The 26,205-nt window shown below is 55.8% G+C and overlaps 1 protein-coding gene across 6 annotated transcripts; it reads left to right on the top strand.

Annotated features, from left to right (window-relative positions):
• Positions 1–1,020: 1,020 nt before the first annotated feature.
• TM6SF1 (transmembrane 6 superfamily member 1) lies at positions 1,021–26,090 on the top strand. Of its 6 annotated transcripts, none has more exons than XM_051834261.2 (10): positions 1,021–1,109; positions 6,961–7,064; positions 10,660–10,757; positions 12,761–12,864; positions 13,341–13,423; positions 14,030–14,151; positions 16,402–16,506; positions 18,203–18,295; positions 18,441–18,560; positions 25,206–26,090. In XM_051834261.2, the coding sequence occupies exons 3-10, from the start codon at positions 10,737–10,739 to the stop codon at positions 25,395–25,397; spliced, it is 840 nt and encodes a 279-aa protein (XP_051690221.1). In that variant the 5' UTR covers positions 1,021–1,109; positions 6,961–7,064; positions 10,660–10,736; the 3' UTR covers positions 25,398–26,090. The 6 variants fall into 6 exon arrangements, with proteins under 6 accessions (XP_051690221.1, XP_051690216.1, XP_051690220.1 ...); XM_051834256.2 differs by lacking the exon at positions 1,021–1,109 and adding an exon at positions 1,226–1,627; XM_051834260.2 differs by lacking the exons at positions 1,021–1,109; positions 25,206–26,090 and adding exons at positions 1,469–1,627; positions 18,914–19,102.
• The last annotated feature ends 115 nt before the right edge of the window (positions 26,091–26,205 follow it).

A 26,205-nucleotide genomic window follows, 5' to 3' on the forward strand; every position in this document is an offset into this window, starting at 1 on the left:
GAGCTGGGAAGGATGACGTGGGATCTGCCAGCGTCCACATGGTCAGAAGAACTACGCGTGGACGAGACAAGAAGGAGAAGGTGGCACGTGGGGAGAAAGCTCAGGCCCTGGGGATGCCTGAGCAGGTGTCTGTGGCAGGGATAGGATGCAGAGGGTTCTGGGGGTTCCAGGCACAAAGCAGAGGGAAAAACTGAAACAAGGAGGACTGATGGGGGGGGGCTGGCTTCAGATTAGCAAGAGGGAGGCACAGGGGCTCAGAGATGTCTTCCTCATCGCCTGCAGGGAGGGGTTAAGGAGACCGGTGACCCTCAGCAGTGGTCGTGGAAGAGCGTGATGGGCAGGTCACAGGTGCGGCCACCTCTGGATGAAGCTTTGGCGTCTGGAGCTCAGACGTAGGGAGACCCACCTGCTGAGCCCGGTGGCCCTGGGGCTGTCTGCTTTGTGGCTCATTTCCCCTCATGGCCAACACAAGCCCAGCAGTAAGTCCCCCTGCCCCAAGTACAGACCCGTGCCCCTCTCTTAGGCGCGTCTGAAACTCCCTTCCCCACCCTCCCGCGGCCCCGGGCAGGTCCGGACCCTGGCTGCACCCGGCAGCCACAGCCCCCCCCCCCGCCCCCCCCCAGCAGGAGCTGTGACCGTGACCGCGCTGCGAGGCCCGCCCTGGCCTCCCAGCCTTTGTTCCCCCTCGGGTCCACCGGGCTCCTTTGGTGGCAGCCTGGCCTCCAGCAGCTTCCTGGAATAGAAACCAGCAGAGCCCTACCTACCCCCGCCCCGCAATCGCGCACTGCCCTGGGGGGCAGCTTCATTGCCACCCCCCCCCCCAACCCAGAGACGGGAAGAGCGGGGCAGGGTCCGACTCCAGTGTCCTGCGCAGGGGTGGCCAGCCTGTTTGCTCCCAAGGGCCATTTGGATAATGAGAACATTATCCCGGGCCGTACAAAATCCTCAATTTACAGATTAGCCTGCGGTAGATTCACTGGATTTCGATATCCTAGGCAGCCCCAGGCGCAAGGATTCGGGGCCCTGCGTTCCCTCGCGCTTGCGTGGAGGGGGTGACCACAGGGAAGACACGCACAGAGGTTAAGTCATTTGTCCAAGAGTCACTGCCGGTGAGTGGGCACCCAGGGTTTAAAACCAGGATTCCGATTCTTCGCCCGCTCCTCCCAAGGTCGCCCGAGCGTTGGTCCCGCTGGGGACCCGGTCCCAGGCCCCTCCCGCTCCGACAGCCCCGGGTCCGGCCGCCGCGTGACCGTCAGCTCCGCGGTGCGCCTGGGGCCGCCGTCCCGCCGCGGGCGCGCGCCGGGGGCACCTGTGCCGGGGCGGGGCCGGCGCCAAGGGGCCAGCGGCGAGGCGAGGGCGCCTCCCGGGACTGCACCGCGGCGCTGCTCCGGGCGGCCGGGGACGCGGCGCGGGGCGCGCGGGGCGGGGCGCGGCCGGGGCTCCGAGGGCCGACGCCGCGGGGCGCGGGCGCCGCCGGAAGCGGGCGGGGCGCGGGCGGGATGCGGTGAGGAGCGAGCGGCGCGGCGGCGGCGGCGATGAGTGCTTCGGCGGCCACCGGGGTCTTCGTGCTGTCCCTCTCGGCCATCCCGGTCACCTACGTCTTCAACCACCTGGCGGCCCAGCGCGAGTGAGTGGCGGGCGCCGCGGGGGTCGCGCCCGGGGCCGGCGGGGCGCGGCGGGAGCTCGGGCAACTTTGCGATGGGGCCCCGAGTCCGCCCGCACCGGGACGCAGGGAACCGGGGCCGCCTGGGGGCGCGCGGGCCGGGGTCTACGCCGCCTGCCGGGGGCGGGAGGGGGCGACTGCCGGGTGCCTGCCTCTTGCCTGCCCCGCGCGCGTGGCCGGGTCACGGAGGTCAACGGGGCGATGCCCCTGTCCTTGGGCAGCGCGGTGGGGCGCCGGTGGGGAGCGGACCAACGCGGAGGCGAGGAGCCTGGCCCCGCTGCCAGCCGGCCGCCTCCTCCCCTCCCCATTTCACCGGGAAGTTTCCATGTATGGACTTCCACATACTCACCATTTCTTATTAATTTTAGAAACTACTGTGGCTGACGCGCAGGAGTCGCCCCGAGCCAGCAGGCAGGGCCGTGGGTTCCAGGCCTGGTTTGGGCACTATCGCTGGGGCCTGGCCTCGCTTTTCTCGTCTGCCAAGTGGGCTCTGTTTGCATCCTGTGGTCAGGATGCAGGGAGGCTTGTGTGTGTAGGCGCAGCCGCGAAAGGAGAAGTGGGGACAGGGAGGTGGGTGGGGCCGAAGGAGGGGCCCTGAGCCTGGGTCCGAAGCCCCGCCTGGGGTCTCAGCTCTGCAGGGGCAGCCCAAAGCCCCAGGGGCGCAGAGGGAAAGGGGACAGCTTCAGGGCCTGCCGTGGTGGGGGGAGGCTGGCGGTTGGTGCTAAGGAAATTGCATCAGTCTGCAGGCTGCAGCTGACAGCCGCTGAGTGTCTACAGCAGAGCAGGGACGCCTGTGTGGCGCTGGGGCCACCTTGTCCCCGGAAGCACCTGTACCGGGGGTTCCCTGTGCGCGGGCGGTGCCTGCCCTCCTCCTGCTGCCTCTCCATGCCTCTCCTGTTAAGTGTCTGCCATTGGACTGCCCAAGGGGACCCTGTGCCCCTCAAGTGGCATTATGGGCAGTTCAGTGACTATTTACTGGGTGCCTCCTGTATCCTGGGCTGTTCCAAGTGTGGGGACATAGCCGTGACCAAGCCAGAAAAGGCCGGGGGGGGGGGGGAGCACTGGTGTTCGGCTGAGTGGTGAAGAGCTGTGTCCCACATTGGAACACCTGGGTTTAATTCCTAGCTGCCCCCGACTGCAGCTTCCTGCTAAGGCAGACCCCGGGAGGCAGCAGATGATGGCCCCGGTGATGGGGAGCAGCCTCACATGGGGGAGAGAGAACCTGGATGGTGTTCCTGGCTACGAGTTTCTGTCTGAACCAGCCCTGGCCATTGCATCTGGGGAGTGACCCTGTGGATGGGTCACTTCTGTCTGTGTCTCTGCCCTTCAAAAAAAAAAAAAAAAAAAAGGTTGAGACAGACATCCACAAATGCATGAAGAGATGGGGCGGGAAGGGGGCTGGTGGCCAGGGGAGGTTTCCTGGAGGAGGGGACGCCAGTGCTGGGAAACACGGGGAGCAGAGCGGGAGGAAGTGGGTGCACCTGTCAGGTATCTTGGAGGAGAGCAGGGGGATTTGCAGACGACTCCAGGGTTTCGGCCTCAGCCACTTGGAAGAGACAACGGCATTTGCATCTGCCTTGGTGGGGACAGAACTGGGTACTGCTGGGCCATACGGATCGCGTTGCTAAGCCCTGCCGCGTCTTTGAAGCTTTGGTTCCAGCTGCTCCTCCCGCCCTCCTGTAGGTTAAAATTCCAGTGGCCTCAGACCCTCACTCGCCTCTCGCCACCCCCTGCCCCACAGGTGCAGGGACTGGCCTGGTGTCTGTCCCCTCCCTTCCCTGCTCTGTGGCCCTGGCCCTCTCTGACCTGGCCTGCGGCAGAGGCTCCCAGGTGAGGCCCCACCCACTATGCTAGTGACCTTGCCCCTTGAACCTGCCTGGCCCTCCCCTGCCTCTTTGCTGGGGTGCCGCTTCTCTCCCTGGGGGCACTGACAGTTGAAGACATTGCATGGCCCACACAGAGTAAAACCCCGCCCCTTCCTTTTGTGGCTCTCCCTCCAAGTGAAGGGGTGCCTCTCCTCTTGGAGCAACCCCAGCCTCTGGATCGCACCTTTCCCACAAGAGTTCCTTCCTTGGGGCTGGAACACACCTCCCCAGGCTGTGGCTCACCTTGGTTTTGTCTGCCCAACCCAGCACCTGTGCAGAGTGGGCGCCTGGTTATATTTCAGACTTTGTGAAAGTCTGAAAAACAGAAAAGGCAAATTAGGTGGGAAGGTGGGGAGGAGGTAGGTCAGGAAGGGTTGGACTCTCTCTCTCTCTCTCTCTCTCTCTCTCTCTCACACACACACACACACACACACACACACACGGCTCCTACGCATCCATCCGTGCCCCTCCTTGGGAGGTGTCTGTTCCTGGAAGGGCATCTGTAACCCCCGTCCCTCCGAGACTAACAACCATGTCACTCTGGGCTTGCCTGCCCGAGCCCCTACTTGGCCAGTCCCTCTGTTGGCCACTCCCGCTGACCTGAGCAGATCCTGTGCTTGGCTGCTGCGGGAGGTCTCCAGGGACCTGCCGCCCCAGTTTCCCTTCGCTCTTTCCTCCTCCCTAGAGGTGGCGTGCACAGGGGATGCTGTGAACCAGTTTGCACGGCTTCCCCCTGCTCCACCAGGGCACCGGCCGTGTGACTGTGCTGCCTGTGAAATCGGGCTCTTGGTAGGAGCAGCCCACCACCTGCCTCAGGCTGTTCTTCATGAAAGTGCTGCAGCGTGCCTGACCTCTGACCTCCTCCCTCCCAGGCGCTTCAGCCCAGGGTCATGTTCTTGACCCACATCAGCCTTCCCTTTGGCTCATCCCTAAGGAGGAGCATGGAGCACTCACGGATGTGTACTACCAGGAGCCTCCTAGCTTTTAGATTCGACACGGCCATCCATTCTCATTCTTATCACACAGCTCTCTGTCCTTCCATCCATCCATCCATCCAGATATCCATCCATTAGCTATCATCCATATTATCCACCATCCACCATCCATCCATCCATCTGTCATCCACCATCCATCCATCCATCCATCATCCAACATCCATCCATCACCCACCATCCATCCATCCCCAACATCCATCCATCCATCCATCCATCAATCCGTCATCCACCATCCATCCATCATCTATCCATCCATCCCCACCACCCACCCATCCATTCATCCATCTGTCATCCACCATCCATCCATCCATCCCCACCATCCGTCTATCATCCACCATCCATCCATCTATCCATCATCCACCATCCATCCATCCATCCATCCATCCATCTATCCATCCATCCATCCATCATCCACTATCCATCTATCCCCACCATCCATCCATCCATCCATCCATCATCCACTCTCCATCCATCATCCACCATCCATCCATCCATCCATCATCCACTCTCCATCCATCATTCACCATCAGTCCCTCCATCCACCCATCATCCTACATCCATCCATCCATCCACCCATCATCCAACATCCATCCATCCATCACCCACATCCATCCATCCAACATCCATCCATCATCCACCATCCATCCAACATCCACCTACTCATCCAACATCCATTTCTCTCCCTCCCTCCTTTCCACTTTCGCTCCTAACCTCTTTCCTTCCCGTCCTCTTCCTTTATCCTGGGGCATATGGCAAAGGTTATCCAAAGTCCAGTGTCAGGTTGCCATGTTGGGGTGTGTGTGTGTTGCGTGTGTGCGGGGGGTGGTGTCGGCTCAGGAGAGGCACTTTCTGCAGCTCTGAAGATGGTAAGTCCTGGTGTAGCCATGAAGGCCATTGGCGTGGCCTCAGGTGGTTCTTTGTCTAGAGCTGGGGGCCCTGTTTTTGGAGGTGTGGGAGGGAAGTAACCTCGTGGAGGTGGGAGTTATTGAGGTGGGTTGTCTGTCGCTCCCCATCTTCGTGGAGGAACGACACTAAACCCTGCGCTGTTCTTTTGTCTGCTTGGCCCTTCCCGGGTTTGCTGCTGGTCCTTCCCGGGTTGGCTGCCGACCCCTCCACTCCGTGGAGGGGCAGCTCCCCCTGCCACTTTCCCCACTTCCGCGGGGGAGCGGCACACCGCCGGCCGGCTCTCTCGGGGGCTGCTCAGATGTGGGCTGCTCAGATGTTATCCGGATGTTCCTGGTGCATGTTGTCTCTCTCCTCCTTTATAGTCCTCTTCCACCAATCCCAACTCTGCTGCCCACACGCCGAGCACGCTGCTCTCCTCCAATCAGGAGCAGGATCAGCTCCTGCAGCTTATCAGTCAAATTGGCAAGAGGCAGCTGCGTAGAGGTTGTTTGGTCTCTTTCTCTCAGCGCCATATTGTGGGAGAGCAGATGCATAGAATAAGTCTTAATTCCAGTAACTTAGTCTAGTCTCAGTTGCTCCCCACAGTGGGTCTTCCATGCAGACAGGAGCCCCTTGTATACATGGTGTCCCCAGGACCTGCCACAGAGGCATGCAGGGTACGGATTTTTCTCAGTAGGTTTTTCAGTAAATTAAAAACCAGATGAGTGCAGAGGATGTGACTTTGCCACGGTCACGCAGTTGGAGAGGGCGCCAGGGTCCAGCCTCCTGACTGCCCACGCCCTGCTCTGCGGGGTCTCCCTGCCACCCTGCCTTTCCCGGGAGCAGATCTGGGGTTTGTGCCCCTGGTTTGCTGCTGGAGACCAGGCTGGCCCTGGTGTGGGCTGACTCCACGCTGGCCTCAGGCCTGGCCCACACTCTCCTCCTCCTAGGATTTCCTGGCCTCACCCTCTGGCCTGTTTGGATATACAAGGGGTCTTGAAGAATTTTCTAGAAAACCCATAGTGTATCATGAGAAAAACTATGCATGTGTTTCAAAACTGTTTTGCACTGAAATGAACGTATCTTCAAATTCCATTTTCTCACGAATCATTTGAAGTCCTCTAGTACACGTGACCTTGCCCTTGTGCCCCGGAAGGTGTGTGTGGGGGCAGGGAGCTCTGTCTGTGTATTTCTTCTGGCTGGCCTGGAGGAAGCAAGCGATGGGGCACTGGGGTTGGAAGAGGGTAGGTGGAGCCCGCAAGGGCCAGTGGGGGTGGGGTAGAGGGCGCTCCAGACCTAATGCCTGTGCACAGGAGACTGGTCAGGACACGTGGAGGCTGAGGGCCTGGTGGCTCCCTTCCCCTGAAGTCCCCGGGCTCTGGCCCGGAGGGTGGCAGAGGAATGTCCCTGCCTGTATGGTGACAGAGCTGCAGGCAGAGGCCAAAGGCCGTCCCTGAGGCCCCGGCCGGCCAGTAAATTCAATGGTCAGGAAGTTGCAGGCACCCGGTGTTTGTTTTCCTAAATGACCGCCTCCCTCTTCTGGTTGTTGCAGCTCCTGGACAATTGTAGGGGTGGCTGCCTTCATCCTGCTGCTGGTGGCCTTGCTGGCCCGGGTCCTTGTCAAAAGAAAACCGCCCCGGGACCCGCTGTTCTATGGTACGTCTCCTCCTCGCACCTGTTCCTCTTTGGTTGTGTACCCGCCGGTGACAGCGGCCGGAAGTGGGCGGTGTTTCAGGCGCCTGTCCTCAGCTGTGGCTCCGCCCTCTCGCAGGTGGGACCCTGGAGGAGGGTTTCCGCCAGGGCCACCAAGCCTCATTCCCCCAGCGCCTAGCATGCTGGGGCCCTGACCTCTGACTTCTGGCTTCAGCTCGGGTACCAGCCCCTTCGCGGGCTTCCTGTCCCCCGCCCCCCTAATCTGGCAGAGAAGTGGGGTGCCTCTGTCTGCACAGTTTGTATAAGACAGGAAAACAATAAAGCGAGGGCGCTTCAGAAAGTTTGTGGAAAATGGAATTAGAAGATAAGTTCATTCTGGGATTAAAAAAGGTTCACCAAGTAAAATTGGCTTAGTCTTCAAAAAGTTCATGGAAGCTACTTGTTATGTAAAAACTATGCATGGATTTTACACTTTTTTTTGCACCAAAATTATGCTTTCCTTTTAACTCTATGTTTCCACAAACTTTCTGAGATTCCCCCTTGTACTAACCATGGGGGGGTAAGATGAGGAGGGGGATGGGACAGTTCCCAGCCAGCACGTGTGTGTGAGTGTGGGGGTACGAGAGTGTCATTGTGTGTGATTGTGAGTGTGTGTATGTGTGTGTGAATGTGTGATTGTGATTGCGTGAGTGTGAGTTGTGGGAGTGGGTGTGAGAGTGTGTGATTGTATGTGTGTGGGTGTGTGAATTTGTGATTGTGACTGTGAGTATGTAAGGATGTGTGTTGAGTGTGTGTGTTGTGTGTGTGATTGTGAGTATGTGATTATGAGTCTATGTGATTGCATGTGTGTGATTGAGTGTGTGTATGTGTGTGAGTGTGTGTCAGTTTGTGTGTGTGAATGTGTGATTGTGAGTGTGTGGGAGTGGGTGTGAGAGTATGTGATTGTATGAGTGTGTGAATATGTGATTGTATGTGAGAATGTGTGAGTGTGTGAATATATGAGTGTGTGAGTGTGTGTATGTACATGTGTGTGGGTGTGTGGGTGTGTGTATGTGCATGTGTGTGTATATGTGCGTGTGTGTGTGAGTGTATGTGTGTGTGTGAGTGTATGTGTGTGCGTGTGTGAGTGTGTATGTGCGTGTGTGTATGTGTGTGTGAGTGTGTGTGTGCATGTGTGTGTGTGCGTGTGTGTGTGAGTGTGTATGTGCGTGTGGGTGTGTGAGTGTGTGTGCGTGTGTGTGTGTATGTGCATGTGTGTGGGTGTGTGAGTGTGTATATGTGCGTGTGTATATGTGCGTGTGTGTGAGTGTGTACGTGCGTGGGTGTGGGTGTGTGAGTGTGTGTATGTGCGTGTGTGTGGGTGTGTGAGTGTGTATATGTGTGTGTGAGTGTGTGTATGTGCGTGTGTGTGTGTGTGTGAAATGAAGCAGACTGCCGCCGGTGCTGGCTGAGCACCCGCTGGGCTCTGCAAGGGCTCTGAGCGCTCACTCACACTGTTGTTTTATTTGATCCTCATCACAGTAGCCCTCCATATGCGAAGGAAGATGCTGGCTCAGAGCTGCAGAGCCATGGGATCAAGGTCACAGGGGCCTTGACCTTGAAGCCCATGGCCACGTGTGCCGCCTCCACAAGGCTGCCCTTGGCCTGTGAATGCTTCCTGTGGCCTGCACTTTGCCAGGCGTTTCATGTTGTGTCTACACTCCCCAAATCTCCGGGTCTTCTCGAGGCATCCAGTTTTCTCACTCCTGGGGCTGTGGGTGGGATTCAGGGCTGTTCCCTGCGGCTCCCTGCCTTCAGACAAGCAGCTCCCTCCCCAGAGCCTGCCCTTCTCGCGGTGGGCAGAGCAGCACAGCGGGATGAGAGGAGGGGAAGCCAAGTCACTTAATGCCAGCCGTGCTCTGGAGTGGCCGCTGTCACTCGCGAGGCGGCGGGCTGAGCGCAGGGAGCAGTCTCTGCCCACGGAGGGCCTGGCAGAGGCAGAGCGGGAAGGGAGAGTGGTGAGCCGCGGGCTTCTCCCAGCGCCCGCCCACGGAACTCGGGAGCTGAGAGGAATTGTGCGGCTTGCTGCTGTTTTCATAGCCAGGGAGCAGATGCGCTGGGCCCAGGGACCTCAAGTTCCACATCCTCTTCCTGCCCCACTCCACGCAGCCCACACTTAGCTATGCCAGTGTCCTTGTCTGTTACAGCTTTGAGCGCACGGCGGCCCGAGCCAGGCTCCTCGCCCACTGGAAGCCAGGGACCACATCCTTGTCCTCGGTAACGCGGCATCTGCCAGCCGCGGTAGCATCTGCTGCTGTCGGTAGATTAGACTCTCATCGCCTCCTTCCCTGCTAATCCTGGCGCCTTCCAAAGGAGGAGAGTGAGGAAGTGGGGGCCGGCGCTGTGGCGCAGTGAGCTGAGCCACCCCCTGCAAGGCCGGCATCCGGTATTGGAGTACTGGTTCAAGACCCAGCCACTTGGCTTCTGCTCCAGCTCCCTGCTCATGCTCCCGGGAAGGCAGCTGAGGCTGGCCCCTGCTGTCCGTGCCCAGGGTTCGACACCAATTTGTTCTTACTTAAAATGCGGCTGTCTAGAAAAAATAACAAACACAAAGCTGATTCCCCATAGCCGTTGTCTGTGCCAGCTATGTACACCCCGGCCGGCGACACGGCTTTTTCTCCTGTAATAGCCCACCGTGCCATCTTGGCTTCTATTTTTGTCATCCCTTGGCCTTTTATCCTAAAGCCTCTTGCATAGAGCCCGGCCTGGAGCAGGCAAACAACCGGACACGCGGGGCTGCAGCCTGGCCCCGGGACCCATGAAACGATTCCCCTCTGCTAAGTCACTGTTTTCAGCCCTTGGGTCACCACTGTGCTTCACAGGCCCGTTGGCCGCTGGCTTTGTCCCTGCTGCCCAGTGGGATGCTGGGGTGGCCTGGTGTCATTCCCCACCTTGGGGACGTGCTCCCTACACCCAGGGTGGGCAGCCTGAGACCCACTGGGTGTGCAGCAGGTGTCTGGTCTGTTAGTCTAGGTTGATGACGTCAGCAAGATCTTCTAGAAAACGTGAAGAACATTCCATCTGCTGGTTCACTCCCCAAATACCCACAACAGCCAGGGCTGGAGCCAGGAGCCCAGAACTCCATCTGGGTCTCCTACGTGGGTGGCAGAGGCCCAAGCAATTGAGCCACTATCCCTGCCTCCCATGATTCCCGCTTTTTATTTTTATTTATTTTTTAACATAATGCACCGTATTATGCCTTTACAATTTTTAAAAATATTTATTTATTCATTTGAAGGTCAGTTATGGGGAAACAGGAAGAGACAGAGAAAGAGAGATCTTCCATCTATGGTTCACTCCCCAAATGGCCACAATGCCTGGGGCTGGGCCAGGAGTCAAGAGCTTCTTCCAGGTCTCCCACGTGGGTGCAGGGACCCAAGCACTTGGGCCATCTTCCACTGCTTCCCCAGGTGCATTAGCAGGAAGCAGAATCGGAAGTGGAGCATCCGGAACTCGAACTGGCGCCCATACGGGATGCTGGTGTTGGGGTGCGGCTCTACTGCTGCTCCACAGCGCCGCCCAGAGGCCTGCTTTGTAAACTGCTGCCTCCCTGCCCTAGTGTATGCGGTTTTCGGATTTACGAGCGTGGTGAACCTCATCATCGGGCTGGAGCAAGATGGGATCATCGACGGCTTCATGACCTACTACCTGAGAGAGGTAGGGGCCCCTGGCCGGTGGGCAGCTCACGCCGCGGGCCTGGGCGAGCAGGGCGGCCTGCGCACCTGTCTCCTGCTCCTGCGACTGCATCGTGCCGCCCACCCGCCTCTCCCCTCGACCTATACCTAACATAAATGAGGAACTCGCGAGGCCCTTCATAGAACCTGCGAAAGCCCCCATGTTAAATTTGCTAGGTGCCAAACACAGAGGCATTCAAGGGAGCCATTTGGTTGTGCTGTTTAACCCCCACCTCCCACCCCCTGTGCACACACGCAGCTCAGAGCATCTGGGAGAGAGAGCGAGCGAGCGAGCAAGCTAGAGAGCTGTTTCCTTACTTCTGATGTGACGATGTAGCCGCACAGGGATTCGGGGAGCTTCTCAAGGTCACACAGGGAAGCTTATTCTGCATCTGCATTTCAAATTCTGGACAGATTTCTCTGTGAGCCAAGAGTGTGGACTCCATCCTGTGTGTGGGGGAAGACTTTAAACTGTATTTACTTGAAAGAGCAACAGAGAGAGAGAGTGAGCTTTCACCTGCTGGTTCACTCTCTGAATGCCCACAACAATCAAGGCTGAGCCAGGCTGAAGCCAGGAGCCAGGAGCCCCATCTGGGTCTCCCACGTGGCTGGCAGGGACCCAAGTACTTGAGCCATCACCTGCTGCCTCCCAGCAGGGAGCTGGACCGGAAGTCGAGGCGGCACTTGTTCCCAGGGGTGAGGGAGGATTTTAAATCAGGGCGGGATCGGCCCTCAGGGAGGGGTGAACGTGTTTTTCTGCGTGGCAGGGACACGGCTCTGCCCACACAGAGGAACTGCCGCGTACAGCGGATGGCAAACGCTCCTGGCTACCCAGGGAGGCAGAAGGCACCCAGGGAGGGGACAGCTGGGGCAGAGGAGGGAGCGGACAGGGAGTCCGTGTCTCCCTGGGACACATCCCCACCAGTGGGTGGTGCTGAGGTCCCCTGGGACACGCGGGGGTTTCCAGGGCTCGGGGACATCCACAGGGCTTGATGGGGCTTTGTGCTGAGGGCGGGTCCTGCAGAGCGACTAGGGGCCTGGGACCCCCGGGGCCAGGGGAGGAGACTGGGCTGAGCTTGCTTCCTGCCCTGCTGGGGTGCTAACCCTGATTTGTGGGGAGCACCAGCCATCGGAGAAGGCCCCGCCTGCTTGGCTGACTGCCAGCCTGGTGGATCCGCACCCTTCCTTGCTGGGGAGGGACTTGGGGCATCCTTGGGCGACAGGCGAGGTGAGCCGGGAGAGCAGGAAGGTGGGAGAAAGAGGGAAGGAGACAAGGTGGGGCCAGGACGTCACCTCAAAGCCAGGCACACCTGACAGTGACTTGCCAGCAGCCACACCAGCACGGACGTGCTGTCCGTCATGTAAGATCTCATGTTCATCCCAGTGACGTTTTCTGGCTCTTCCTGGCTGTGCCGTCTCTGCCAGGTGCCAGCTGCGTGATCTCGGGCAAGTCTTGTAAAATCTTCCGGGGCCTCAGTTTCCTTATCTGTGAAATGGAGCCAGCGATGTCCATCCCACAGGGCTGCTGGGAAGGGTAGACGAGGGGCTGTGTGGAGCGCTGGGTTCCCCGCCGCCCGTCTGTGCATGCAAGGGGTCTTCAGAAAACTCACAGGAAATGGAGCAGAAAGATAAGTTCGGGGTGAGTGTTTGGCCTAGTGGTTACGACTTCAGTTAAGATGCCTGGGTTCGAGTCCTGGCTTGGCTTTTGATTCCAGCGTCCTGCGAATGCTGGCCCCGGGAGGCTGCAGGGGATGCCCAAGCATCGGGTCCCTTCCTGCCACCCACACCGGAGACCTGGGTGCAGCTCCCGGCTCCCGGCTTTGGACTCATGCAGCTGTCGTGGTCACTGGGGGAGAGAGCCAGTGAGCGGATGGGAGCTCGCTCGCTCTCTCTCTCTCTATGACTGCCCCCCAGTCAAATTAATTAACTAACTAAAAACCAGCGTTTGAGTCACTCACAGCAGCCTTCCGTCGGATGCCTCCTTAGGGTGAACCCTACCTGAACACCGCCTACGGCCACATGATCTGCTACTGGGACGGCTCGGCGCATTACCTGATGTACCTCGTGATGGTGGCGGCCATAGCCTGGGAGTAAGTCGGTCGCGAGAGCAGGTGAACTGGACGTGGGTGCCAGTTCCGTGGGTGGGAAACAGACCTGGCCTCCTCGTCCCCCCCCCCTCCCCCCCCCCCCCCCCCCCCCGCGCCTGCCCAGTTCACACAAAGCCCCGAGGCTCTGCTAGGTCTCTCTCTCCTCCTATCTCTTCTCACCTCACCTGGCCTGGCCCCAGTCTCCGTACTTCCTGGGACTTTTTTTTTTTTTCCCCTTGTCGTAGCGAGTTTTTTCCGCAGTAGGAAAGGCAGGCGTGCCGTGGCCGTGAGGATGGTGTTTGGTTTCATAGCGCCTCGGTGCACACAGCACCATCTCCCTGTGTGTTTCGTCCCTTGCTCCCAGCTCAGGAAGCTCCGATTCGCGAGCTTTGCTAATGAGAACGCGCAATGTTGAGCGTCTTTGCTCTCCTAAGACAAAGTGCGCCAAGTCAGATTTTTTTTTTTTTCATTTGTTCCAGGGAAAGTTACAGAACCGTCGGCCTCTACTGGGTTGGATCCATTATAATGAGCATTGTTGTCTTCGTGCCCGGGAACATTGTAGGTAAGACACTTTTTCCTCTTTTACGTCTCTGTCCTGGAAACAGGGGCGATCGTCTTTGAGCAGAGGTGCGCTTCCGGTTACGGTAGAGCCGGGAGCCCCCGAGCCTGTGGTGAAAGCGGAATTGCTCCCGTCTGCCTCCTAAACCTCACCCTTGTCTCAAAAGCTGTTTCTGAGTAGTTGTCAGACGTGTGCACGGATCACAGGCAAGGGTTAGGGAGTCTCGATTTCTTCTGGACCTCGCGGGGTGGAGGAGGGTGTTGGTGACGACAGTGGGCAGATACGGTGACGTCACGCGTCGCGAGCACTCAGAAAATGTTCTTGGAAATGGAGACCCCCGAGGGCCGAAGGAAAAAGACCCTGATGCCTACGGGGAATCAGGGTGCTCACTGTTGAGTTCTGAGGACGGGGGGTGCCTGTTAGGAAATGCCTGATGGTTTGAAACGGACATTGCTTTTTCCATCATTCCAAGTCCTGGCGGGTCTATTGCACATTTTCGATGACCGGGGATGGGGGGAGGGGTGTTCGGAGTGTTCGCTTGTGGCCGGTTAGCTGTGCTTTCGGTCAACTTCTGACTTTCTCTTTTTTTTTTTTTTCTCTTTTAAATAGGGAAGTATGGAACACGAATTTGCCCAGCTTTCTTCTTAAGTATACCATACGCGTGTCTTCCTGTCTGGGCTGGTTTCAGAATTTATAATCAGCCGGCAGAAACTTGTAATTATCCCTCAAAGGTGACTGGATTAAGTTTCAATGTAAAACGCGTCCCCAGACCCACGGGGGTCACCTGTGCCTCCGAGGCCCGAGCGCCCGCCGTGTGACGGCGTAGTTACGGGGGCCCAGTGCGGGGGCAGCTGCTGCTGTGGGGGAGGCCGTACTTCCGGGCAGCTCCTGTGCCCCTGGTCCCGCTGGCTCCCCCTCCCGACCCCGCGCCGGCCCACAGCCTGTGGTTTGCCGGGTGCTGTTAATGACACATTGAGCACCTGGGCGCTGCTTCCTTAGCTGGAGAGACAATGCAGCCCACAGAGCCGCAGGCTCTGAGACCCGAGATTTCAGCCCCACGGATGTCTTCCGGGGCACCTCTCTTCCCTGCACAGCCACGGTGGTGACAGTGGACCAGTGCCGGCCTGACAGGTACCCTGGGAAGGTCTTGGTTTTAAGCCCGCGACATCTCTCTCAGTCTCTCTTGCTTTCATAAGTATTAGATCCGTAAGCAGTGGCCTTTAAGCAAAGCTGAATTACTAGAGACAGAACACGATTCCACGAGGTTTACAGAAGCCGCTTACCGGGGCTCATGTACACCTGGTTTGTGAACATTTAGACACCTGCTGAGCAAACACAGGCCGGCACAGTGACCGCCGGCACCCCCTTCAGTCACTCGGAGGAATGAGGTAGTGGTTCAAAAGAAAACAAAAAGAGTGACCTTGGCCTTGGCCTTTACCTCCTCGGCTTTGGAAGGCTCCGCGCCTGAGTGTCGGCAAGAGCGGTCATGCCAGGAGACACAGGGATCTCTTTATTAGCATTGTTTTTAATGCCAAACCGCAGTGCTAACCAGGGGTGACCACACGGTGCTGACAGGTGCACAGTCCAGACTGAGCGTGCAGAGTGGTTTGCATTGTGATCAGCCTTAACAAACACAACGCTTTAACCCAGGGATTTCAATTCTTGGATCCTGTCCTCAGAAAAACCACTAGAGGTGCTGTTAAAGATTCACGTATAAAGTTGTTCTTCATCACATTAAATATAGCAGTTAAAAAAAATGCTTATATGTCCAGTGATGGGAGAGTGGCTAAGGTCTCTTCCCTATGGAATTTTTTAAAAAAATTTTTTGACAGAGAGAGACAGAGAGAAAGGTCTTCCTTTTTCCGTTGGTTCACCCCCCCCCCCCAAGTGGCCGCTACAGCCAGTGTGTTGCGGCCGGCGTGCTGCGCTGATCCGAAGCCAGGAGCCAGGTGCTTCTCCTGGTCTCCCATGGGGTGCAGGGCCCAAGGACCTGGGCCATCCTCCACTGCCTTCCCGGGCCACAGCAGAGAGCTGGCCTGGAAGAGGAGCAACCAGGACAGAATCCGGTGCCCCGACTGGGACTAGAACCCGGTGTGCCGGCGCCACAGGCGGAGGATTAGCCTAGTGAGCCGTGGCGCCGGCCGGAATTATTTTAGTTTTAGAAGAATTTTTAATAATATGGGAAAGTGTTTTTTTTTAAAAAAGATTTATTTATTTGAAAAGCAGAGTTACAGAGAGATGGAGAGACAGAGAGAGTGAGCTTCCGTTTGCTGGCTCACTCCCTAGATGGCCACAGTGGCCAGGGCTGGGCCGTTGGAGCACGCATCCAGGTCTCCTGTGTGGGTAGCAGGGGCCCAAACCCTTGCCCATCTTCCCCTGCTTTCTCCAGGCACCTCAGCCGGGAGCTGGATCGGAAGTGGAGCAGCTGGGTCTTGAACTGGCGTCCATACGGGATGCCAGGGATTGCAGGCAGCAGCTTTACCCGCTTGGCCACCGTGTCAGCCCCACCCGGGAAGAGCTTTTAATATAGGTAGAGGCTGAGGCCAAAAAGAACACATCAAACATTTTTTTAATATCCACGATATCCTAATTTTGTGAAAAAATAGAGATTTTAGGTGTGCCTTTGTATACATAAATGCATGCGACTAGGAAAGTATGCCAGCTGTTGTGGTGGGCAGGCTTATGGTTGACTTCTAGGGCTGTATTTTTCAATGAGCGTAGTTAACATCTGTACTCGTGGAAGTGGCATTTCAGGGAGCAGGCGCCTCCTCGGAGAGCTGCGAGGTGCCGCCTCTCCGTTTCCCAGATGGGGGGCCGTGACTTAGGGGGGATGCCTAGAGTCCCATGGCCAGTGGTTCCAGACGCGGACTGGGGGGGAACATCCTCTCCTCGGCCCTCGCCGTGGCGTCCGCCTCGCCAGTGGATTTCCGATTCTCCTTCGGCACCCGGGGCCTGCTGGCTAGCCGCACGCTCTGTTTCAGGTTGTGCAGGAAGCTCAAGCCAAGGACCTGCTGAGACGCCCGTTTGATTTCGTGCTGGTCCTGTGGCTCCTGCTGGCGACCGGGTTCTGCCTGTTCCGAGGCCTGGTAAGTCCCTGCTGGGCGGCTCCGGCTTGCAGGCGGGGAAGCCAGGCTAATCAGACCCCTGGGCCTCCGTTAGAGCCTGGGGGCCTGCGCCTCTGCTCCCGAGAGGGCTCCTCTGGCTCCTGAGACGTTTCTGATTCGAGTGTAAATGTCTTTGCGCGCGGGCGTGGCGTCCTCGGGAGCGGGGTGGGGGGCGATGGGACTGAGGAAGGGGCAGCAGGTGCCCACAGCCTAGCGGTGCAGGGTCACGTGACTGTCTCACTGGCCAGCACGGTGCTGAGTCCCCCGAGGTCAGGTTTGCAGCCTGTGTATCCAGGGGCCTGATTCACGTGCAGGCATGCGGGCGCCCTCTACCGACGCAAGAGCGCACAGGCGAAGAAAAAGACCTGTGGGCTTGGGAGCTGGGGTCCTGGCCGTGTACTAGATGTGTGGTCCTGGATGCCGGCTGTGCACTAGATGTGTGGTCTAAGGTCTTGGCCAAGTACTAGATGTGTGGTCTGGGATGTCGGCCCTGTACTAGATGTGTGGTCCGGGATCCTGGCCGTGTACTAGATGTGTGGTCTGGGGTCCTGGCCGTGTACTAGATGTGTGGTCCGGGATGCTGTCCGTGTACTAGATGTGTGGTCTGGGGTCCTGGCCGTGTACTAGATGTGTGGTCCGGGATGCTGTCCGTGTACTAGATGTGTGGTCTGGGGTCCTGGCCGTGTACTAGATGTGTGGTCCAGGATCCTGGCCCGTACTAAATGTGTGGTCTTGGACACAGGACTTAACCTCTTGGAACCACAGTTTGCTCCTAAGCTTACGATAATGCACCTCCAACTCTTGGTAGGGGCCTCACACATAGTAAGTGCTCACTGAATGGTGGCTGGGTGACAGGTCGTTCAGGAACCCAGGGCCCCTGGGCTGGGAGAGATCTGTGTGGGCCGAGGCTGGGCAGGACCTCCCCGGAGGAGCCGGCTCACAGCAGCAGGGGCCGCGGCAGGGGAGATGAAAGTGGCCAGGCCGGGAGCTGTGCTCAGACCCCCTCGCTGACACTGGTGTTTGCTTAGCTTGCTGTGTTTGCCACGGTCCAGACCCCAAATCACCAGTCCAGCGGTGTGCTCACATGGTCCCGTCCAGTTCCCCGCACACGGGGAGAGAACCGGGTGCACGTGTGGGGGTGCGGGCCTGGTGAGCGGGGTTTTCACCGTTTGGCTTTGGGGTGGGGCCCATTTGGGGCCCCCTGGTGGGCAGCAGGTGCTTCGGCCTGTGGTCTCGGCGGAGCAGTGCCAGAGCGGGGAGATGAGTCAGAGGGGACCCAGGGCTGTGCTAGAGGGATGCTTGTCTGTTGGATGGCCGGTGCCAGTCACTGTCCTTGAGTGCTCTGGGCGGCAGGGGGAGAGGGGACTCCCACAGTGGTAAGATGAACGCGGTGTGGTATGGGAACGGTTGACCAGTTAGCCGCTTATTCCCACACGCTAAAGCCAGCTGTGCTCTGGCTAGCCCAACCCAGACACTTGACCGCCGCTGCCCAAGGCGAGGGCTCCCCTGCCGTCCTCTGCTCCCCCTCCTTGGAGAGATGCTGCCTTGGCCCCCCCTCCCCCGCAAGGCCACACAGCAGAGCGGCCTGTGCCCGAAGCCGGCACCTTAGCCTTCCTGGCAAACCCGAGGAGCCAGGCGTGACCGCGCGCGTGTGTAACCAGTTCCTCTTTGTCCTCAGATTGCTTTGGATTGCCCCGCGGAGCTCTGCCGACTCTACGCCCAGTTCCAAGAGCCCTACATCAAGGATCCTGCTGCTTACCCTAAGATTCAGGTCAAGGCGTTGTGAAGCCCAGGAGTTTTCTGAAATTCTTTTTTTTTACTCTTAAACCACCACAGTGGGAACAACGCGGTCCCACGGAGGCGGCGAGCCGGCCGAGCGCCCGTGAGGTCGCTGACGGTGTTTCTGTTCCGTACAGATGCTGGCGTCCATGTTCTACTCCGTCCCCTACTTCGTGATCGCGCTGTACGGCTTGGTGGTCCCTGGGTGCTGCTGGATGCCGGACATCACGCTCATACACGCGGGAGGCGTCGCTCAGGTACGAGGCGCACTGCAGCCAGACGGTTTCTCCCCATCTCCCGGCTGCCGCCTGGGGGCTGAGCTATCCAGGGATGCAGAGGAGGGGCCCGGATGTTAAGTGATTTGCCCTAGGTGCAACCCCCCCCCCCGCCCCAGCAAATGGCACGGTGGCTGCATAGGACCACTGCCCAATCTCTAGACACCATGGCTACTAAGAAAGGTTTGGGAGCTGGGAAATCCCAATGCTATCCCTGTTTGAGACCTCAGCATTCTGCTGTTGGCCTCAACCACGAGACACAGAACCAGGGAACGGGCTTAAACATTTTTTTTTCTGCTCCTGAAACGCGAGGCCTGTCATTTCATTCTTCCCAGCCCCGTGCCTGGCCGGGAGGAGCTGTTCCGCGAAATCTTACTGCATGGAACTGAAGTGAAACTGTCCATGGAATTAGCGCACAAAGCGCAAAGGTAGCACTCAGCAAACAAACCGATCTTCTGAACAAAGAGATTAAAGTAATTGTATCCCCTTAACAGAAATTTAAAAATAACTTTAAATTTCATTTTTATAATTATATACTCGTGCTATATAAATAGACAAACTAGAATTTACAGGGTTGAAAAACACAGTATTTGTGGGGGCATATTTGGGTTAAATCCTTCCAATCTGAGGCCCTTTGTTACAAAGTTAGAATATTGGCATCAGAGAAGCGGATGCTGCATCGGAAGTGAGCATTCAGACCTGGGAATTCAGGCCTCCGTCTGGGGGTCTTTGCTTTTGACTTTTCCAGCAGCAGCCGCGAGGGAACGGCTTCCAGTTTCGTTTTTAGCCCCTACTGCTCCCAGGCTCGCATATTTGGTTTCACACTTGGCTGTCTCACAGGCACCTCAGATTTTATGTCTAGAGCAGGACTCCTGTTGATTCTATGTATAAATTATCCCCCCAAAAAACCTCAGGAGTAATTTACACCTGCCATGCGCTCCCCTCCCTGTCGAGCCCCTCTCTAGGTCTGGCTAGTTGTCTCCAGAGTGATTCGCAGATCCATCCATTCTCTCCCAGCTCCGCTGCACTGGCCTGAGTTCTCAGGAGCTCACGCACTTGAGGCTAACCAGACTCCAGCTCTTGCTCCTTTAAAGATCACGGGGTGGGGGTGGTTGGGGGGTGGGGGGGCATTTTCAAGGGCCAGGCCTGGTCAAGGTCATGTGCCGCAAGAGACACAGCCTGACGCACTCATGGTATTACCTTTGCATCTTTTTTTTTTTTTTTTTTTTTAATTTTTAATTCCCTGTTGCAAGATGAGGAAGCCGGGCCCAGGACGGCTTTGGTTCACTTGCCTCAGGTTGCAGGCTCGAAGATGGCAGAGTAGAGACAGGAAATGCTGGCAGAGTGCACGCCCACCTCTGCCCTGCATCCCTGCGCTCTGAGCCGTTAGCTAAGGCCCAAAGGTAGATGCTGGATGTGGCACAGGGCAGTTGAGAGCCTCCAGGGACCGGGGGGGGGGGGGAGGCACCTAAGCTGATCTCTGAGGCTTTATAGGGCCAAGTCTCCCCAGGAAACACCAGGAGGAGGCATTTAGGGGTGGGAGGGAGCAGAGTAAGCCTTGGCTTTGGTTTTCTTGGTCCCCAGATCTGTTCTCCTGTATCCTCCACTACAGGGGGCCTCACATCCATCTCCCTCTGGCTGGCTTTTATTGGTTCTTACTATGCATTTTTATTTATCCAAGACAGAGACACAGAGATCTGCGTGCTGGTTCACTCCCCAAATGCCCTACCAATAGCCAGTGTTGGGCTAGGCTGAAGCCAGGGTCAGGAACTCAATGTGGAGTTTCCCACGTGGGTGGCAATGACCCAGCTGCTTGAGCCATCACCTGCTCCCTCCCAGGGTGCACAGCGCAGGAAGCTGGAATTGGGAGCAAAGCCAGGATGGCAGCCCAGGGCCCAGAGCCCAGCACCAGCCCCACGCCAGGCCTTTCCTCTGCATGCGGTGCGCCCCGGCCTGCCCTGCACTGGCCCCGGGTGCAGCAGCAGCGTTGTCAGCTAGGAGGCTAGCAGAGACGTGGCACCTGGGGCTCCTGCTGGGTGGTGCTGCGAAGGGCAGTGTGGCCCACAGAGCTGCAGCCTCAGGCAGATCTCAGGGCCTGCGGCCACTCCTGGGCTTTGTCCCAAGCTCCTCTCTTGCCAGTGGGTGTCCAGGCCCAGAGCCTGTGACTGTCAGATGGCTCTCCCAGCCCCCCGGGGCACAGCGGCCTAACTCAAGAGTGAGGTGTCGTGCCCGTGGTCCTTGGCCGGGCTCTAACTGATCAATTTCTTGGTACTAATTAGCCTAAGGAAAAAGCAGAGAGGCATGTGATCAGAATCCTGAATTCCTGATCCCAGCAACTTCATCAAAACCTGCTGTTTTGGAAAGACAGCACTCCCGAGACCCATGCAATTTAATAAGAAAAAAAAATCCTTGAAAAACTTTTAGGTCAGTGGAAGACACATCAGATAGTTACTGCATCCTGGAATTCAGATGTAGGAGTTCGTTGGTACTGAAGGCAGGATTTCTGCCTTCAGAAATCCAAAGAGCAATCAAAATGCAAAAAGAAATAGAATAAAGCCAGGACTCAATTTTAGACTTCCACTGGAGACTTACTCATAACAACTATCTTTTTATAAATATTTATTTATAATTTATTCCAAAGGCAGAGTTACACACACAGAGAGGGAGAGAGAGAGAACCAGCCACTGATTCACTCCACAAATGGCCACAACGGCAGGAGCTGGGCTGGTCTGAAGCCAGGAGCTTCTTCCAGGTCTCCCACGTGGATGCAGGGGCCCAAACATTGGGCCGTCTTCTGCTGCTTTCCCAGGTGCATTAGCAGGGAGCTGGATCAGCAGTGGAGCAGCTGAGACATGACCCAGCACCCATATGGAGTGCCGGCGTCACAGGTGGCGGCTTTATCCGCTGCGCCACAGTGCCAGCCCCACCAACTACCTTTTCCTAGCAAATCCTTACTGCAGCACTAAGGTGGCAAGTCTGACCTGGAAAGTCCAGTCCACTTGCTGGCATTGTATGGTTGGCCCTCTGTAGTGGAGGCTCAGCCACCTTTGAATGGAAAATGTAGTTAGGCTAACCGTGGTTTTGCTGCACTGAATAGGCACAGACTTGTTTGGTCCACTCCCTACACAACACAGTCTAAAAACATTCACATAGCACTTACGCTGTCCTGGGCATCCTACATAAATCAGAGACGGCTTGAAGTAGACAGGTTATATGCAAACACCATGCCACTTTATAGAAGGGACTGGAACACCCATGGATCTGGGTGTCTGCTGTGGTACAGGGGGCCAGCAGCACATTCTGTGATGCAATAGCCCTGGAAATCGAATCAGAGGCAACGTGCTCCATATGGCTGGGAGCCTGCGCTCTGGAGGCAGACGGCTTCCAACCCCAGCTGTACTCCCGGGCCCGGTGGCGCCGGCTTCTTCGCCCTAACCCTTTCCTCTCCTGGTGAGTGACGGCAGGAAGAGCTGCCCCCTAGCAGAGTTGCTGAGGATTAAATGGAAGAGTGCTTGGCACACACCAGCTATCTCACTCTTCATCACTGCTGGGAAACCCCTGGTCGCAAGGTTGCAGGAGAAATGCCTCACGTTGCCTAGGTGATGGGTTAGTCTGTAGACAGTGAAACCGACTCCTCAGTGTGTATTGCACATAATTATTACCTGAAACGTCAGCCTCAGGACTTACAGTGCACTCCCTCCTGCCCCTCAGCCGCCCCCACCAGCTCACTCCTGACTGGGAGGCACTTGCCATTCTTGTGTTACCGTTACTACTGAACATCATAGCCTTCACAGTAGCCTTTGGGGTTTACCATCTACATACTTACTGGCCCTCGCTGGAGACTCTTGACAGCCATAAGGTCAACAAGGGGAGTTAGAAACAGCCTAGGTGTCCAGCAAAGGAGAGCAGGGATCCCGGCTGAGCTATGTATGTGTCTGTCCTGAGCGGTCCCCGGCTGGGGGTGGGGTCCACCATGACCGGCTGTCCCAGATGAGGCCGCCAGAGGCGCCATGCCTTGCCCGAGGCCCCGCTGCAGGTTTCTGGTGGAGCTGGGATTTGACTGTAGGTGCCCTGCACCTCTACTATGCTGCTCAGAAAGCTCTTGAGACAGGTAACAGGGTTCTGACCCAACAGCCCTGCGACTGTTCCGTGTTCACGCTGGCTGTTGCTTGTTACTGTTCGGTGTTCACACTGGCTGTTGTTTGTCAGGGTTCGCGGCGACACATTAACACGCTTGCAGCATCTACAGCATTGTGATTTTCAGTCACCCTGTCCAGGCTGCCTCCATAAATATAGGACAGTGCTACTAAAAGTGAACCTTTGGGTGCCTTTAGCGGGTCATTTTCTAATCATCCATTATGGTAAGAAATCAGAGTATATCTCAATGATTTCTGTAAACAGTGATCTTGAACGACATAGAAAAAAATGACTGTTAGGACTCAAGCTCATGTTCCTGAGTTGTGGAGAAATTTCTGGGCCCAGAAACCTTAGGAGGCCCCACAAGCAGGGAAACCACTCCCGTGTCTGCCCCCAGCTGCTGCCTTGGGAAGGGAGGGGTCCTCAGGTGAGACTGCGTTTTGTTTGGAACTTTGCAGCCATGAAAACATAACAGGATTCCACCCGGGGGAGCAAACCGTGTGGCTGGGTGCCCCCCTAAATGCGCCAGAACTCGGCGCAGTCGCAGGAGAGCTTCCTAATTCAGAGCACAGAAAGAGGCTCTGGGGATCTCTTGGACTCCGACAGCCACAAGACCACTGTTGCTGAATGTTTATTGAGCTTGAACAATGCGACACATCAGACACAGGACCTGCCCCGTGGGCTTACAGTCTAAGGACACAAATGAGGCTTTAGTGCTGCTGTCTGTGAGAATGAGGTATTCACTGCCCTGGCGGTGCAGGAAACGGGCCTCCAGGACCCCACTTCCCTATCAGGCGGGCACGACTGCTCGTGTTCTTTGAAAGCTGGTTGGCCTTCCCCAGTTGTGCCGATCTTGTGATGTGAGCAAGTGTTTATAAAGGTAGAGCCACCAGGAACCCCTGCCTCTGAGACCGGCTATATATTCAGAAAAACGCGGCCATTCAAAATAGGCTTTAGGGAAACACAGTGGCCGGAGCCAGGCTCCGCTGCAGCTTTCCTGGAATGTCCACATGGTGGCACCTCAGGAAGCCCCACGTGTGCCCTTGCTTTCTCATGGTCGCCTGTCCTTGTAGCCCGCGGGTGCAGATACACTTGCTGGTTCTGTCTGGGCCTCTGCCTGCGGGAGGCGTGCCAGACGACTTATGTGCTGGTCTTTGGCCACACATCACGGGAACTCCTAGCTCGAGAGAGAAGCGCGGCTGTACCCAGGCGCCGTGAACATGTCGGTGATTTGTACAACTGCAGTCTATTATGGTGTCTGCCACGGATACAAACTCATGAAGGGGGCGCCTGGAAAAGCCCGCCGCGTTCCTGTCGTGGCAGAGTCAACAGGCTGTTATCTTAGCCGACTACACTGACTTCCTATGGAAGGAAACCCAAGTTCTGTGTTGAAGGCCAATCATTTAGCTCTCTTCTTGTCACTTGGGCGACTTCAGATTACAGTATCTTCTGTCTCTTCACCGCGACCCTGCTAAACTAATAATTTACTGCTTGTTATATTTAGATTCCCCATCTCTTACGCACATACATTTTGAATTTTGGCAAGATATAAAATGCAGACTCCAAGGTGGGGTGTGTGTGTGTGTGTGTGTGTGACAAGAAAAGCCTCCTAAGGACATCCTCTCATAGGAGTTTTTAACCTTGCTGCTAGCATTACCCTTTCCAAAAATCTTCCTCTGTGCTTAAGTATAAAAAAAAAAAAAAAAAAAAAAAAAAAACAAAAAAAAAAAACCTGGCACATCCTGAATGTGTGTTCTGAACGAGGACGCGAGTACCCTGGGAAGCCCCTGACTTCCCGTTTGGCAAGCTCACACCTCGGAACACATCCCTCTCTGCACGGTGGCCTGCATGAGCTTCTGCCATCTTATACACGGCAACCGTGCCCCTGCCCCACCGAAGCTGTTAGCAGCCTCATCTTAGAAAATCACCCTTAGTATTTCTTCAGTTGTGTAAAAACCAACCACATGAAGAAACAAACAGAAACTACATCGGAAGGGGTCTAGAGCCCTTGCTCCAAGGTGCGGTTCAGACTGACAGATGAGGTGCAGGTGCTTAGTTTATTATGCTAAAAGCTTTTAGAGATCTGTACTTTGTTTTTATTGGCACACGGTCTGGGAACCACAGCCGAGTCTGTCATGTAGGACCTCCAGAATGCACAGCAGAGTTTAGACTTTTCTGCTGGGTCACTGATGTTTGGAATGTGGCACTGCCTGGGCTGAGGAACACGTGACATGAGGAACCTCGCTGAGGAAGGTATATACTTTATCTGACAGCTGTATCAGGAATCGCCTGCAATTTCATGAAAGACTACATTTAACGGAAGACTACCATATTCACAACTAGATGTGCTGAAGGTGTCGGGCCTGTGGGTGAGCCTGGTTTGCAGGGCACAGGAAAGCAATCTAACCGAACCCTTCAGAACCCATCACGCATCCAACCCAACACGGATTCATGCTTACTCATCTTTTTGTTTTTGTTTTAATGCAACAGGCTCAGTTTTCTCACGTTGGTGCTTCCCTTCATGCTAGAACTGCCTATGTCTACAGAGTCCCTGAAGAAGCGAAAGGCCTTTTTTTAGCATTAAACATAGCATATGGAGTTCTGCCTCAGCTCTTGGCCTATCGTTGCATCTACAAACCAGAGTTCTTCATAAAAACAAAGGGGGATGAAAAAGTGGAGTAAAAATATGACTTCACGTGCTCCCTCTCCACGCTCCTGGTTTTTGTCGCACGGGTACTGGTTTTGCCCCACTGTATTCCCTTTTCATTCACGAATACTTAAGAAGAAATTCTTGCTCTGTACTGTGTGAACTCTAACACGGGATTTTGTAAGTAGACTTCTCCTTGAAGGGGAATTCAAGTTGTTGAGAAAGTTTATTTAAATATATTCAAAGTTATTTGTGAATAAACTTGGCCGTTTATCTCAATGTTCTGTTTGCATATAAGAAACAGTTGCTAAGTATGAAAAATTGTAATTTAATCACCTACAATAGTGAGCATGAAAATGAAACTACTCAAAACTGAATATGGCCCACGCACATAAAAAATTCATAACAGGAAATGAGGGTTGGGGCAATAATTAGTTACCAGACACATGCGCCTTATATGGGCCTCGATATCAAAGTCAAATCATCAGACTGTTTCATAATGCTTGAAAAATGTTTTCCCAAGGAAATATTCACTGCTGTTTTAAAATCTGCTTTTACTAAAATTTTTTCACGTGAATCTTAAGTAGCTAAAGAGAGATTAACTTTCCCATTACCTTTAATTGACACTTGTTTTATTGGTGGCTAGAAATATTTTTATTGTGCTTCCATGTGTATTTTTAATAAAATATTTTTGGCCTTTTATGAAGATAAACCTTATAAATTTGAAATATTTTGTCTTTTTTTTTTTTTTTTTTTTTTTTTACCCATGACAAGTTCTGGCATTTTGTTTAAGTAAATCTGTCAGTTACATAGCCCAGTTCAAAGACGCCGTCGGGGGGGGGG

Source organism: Oryctolagus cuniculus, chromosome 12, assembly GCF_964237555.1.
Source record: "Oryctolagus cuniculus chromosome 12, mOryCun1.1, whole genome shotgun sequence".
NCBI lineage: Eukaryota > Metazoa > Chordata > Mammalia > Lagomorpha > Leporidae > Oryctolagus > Oryctolagus cuniculus.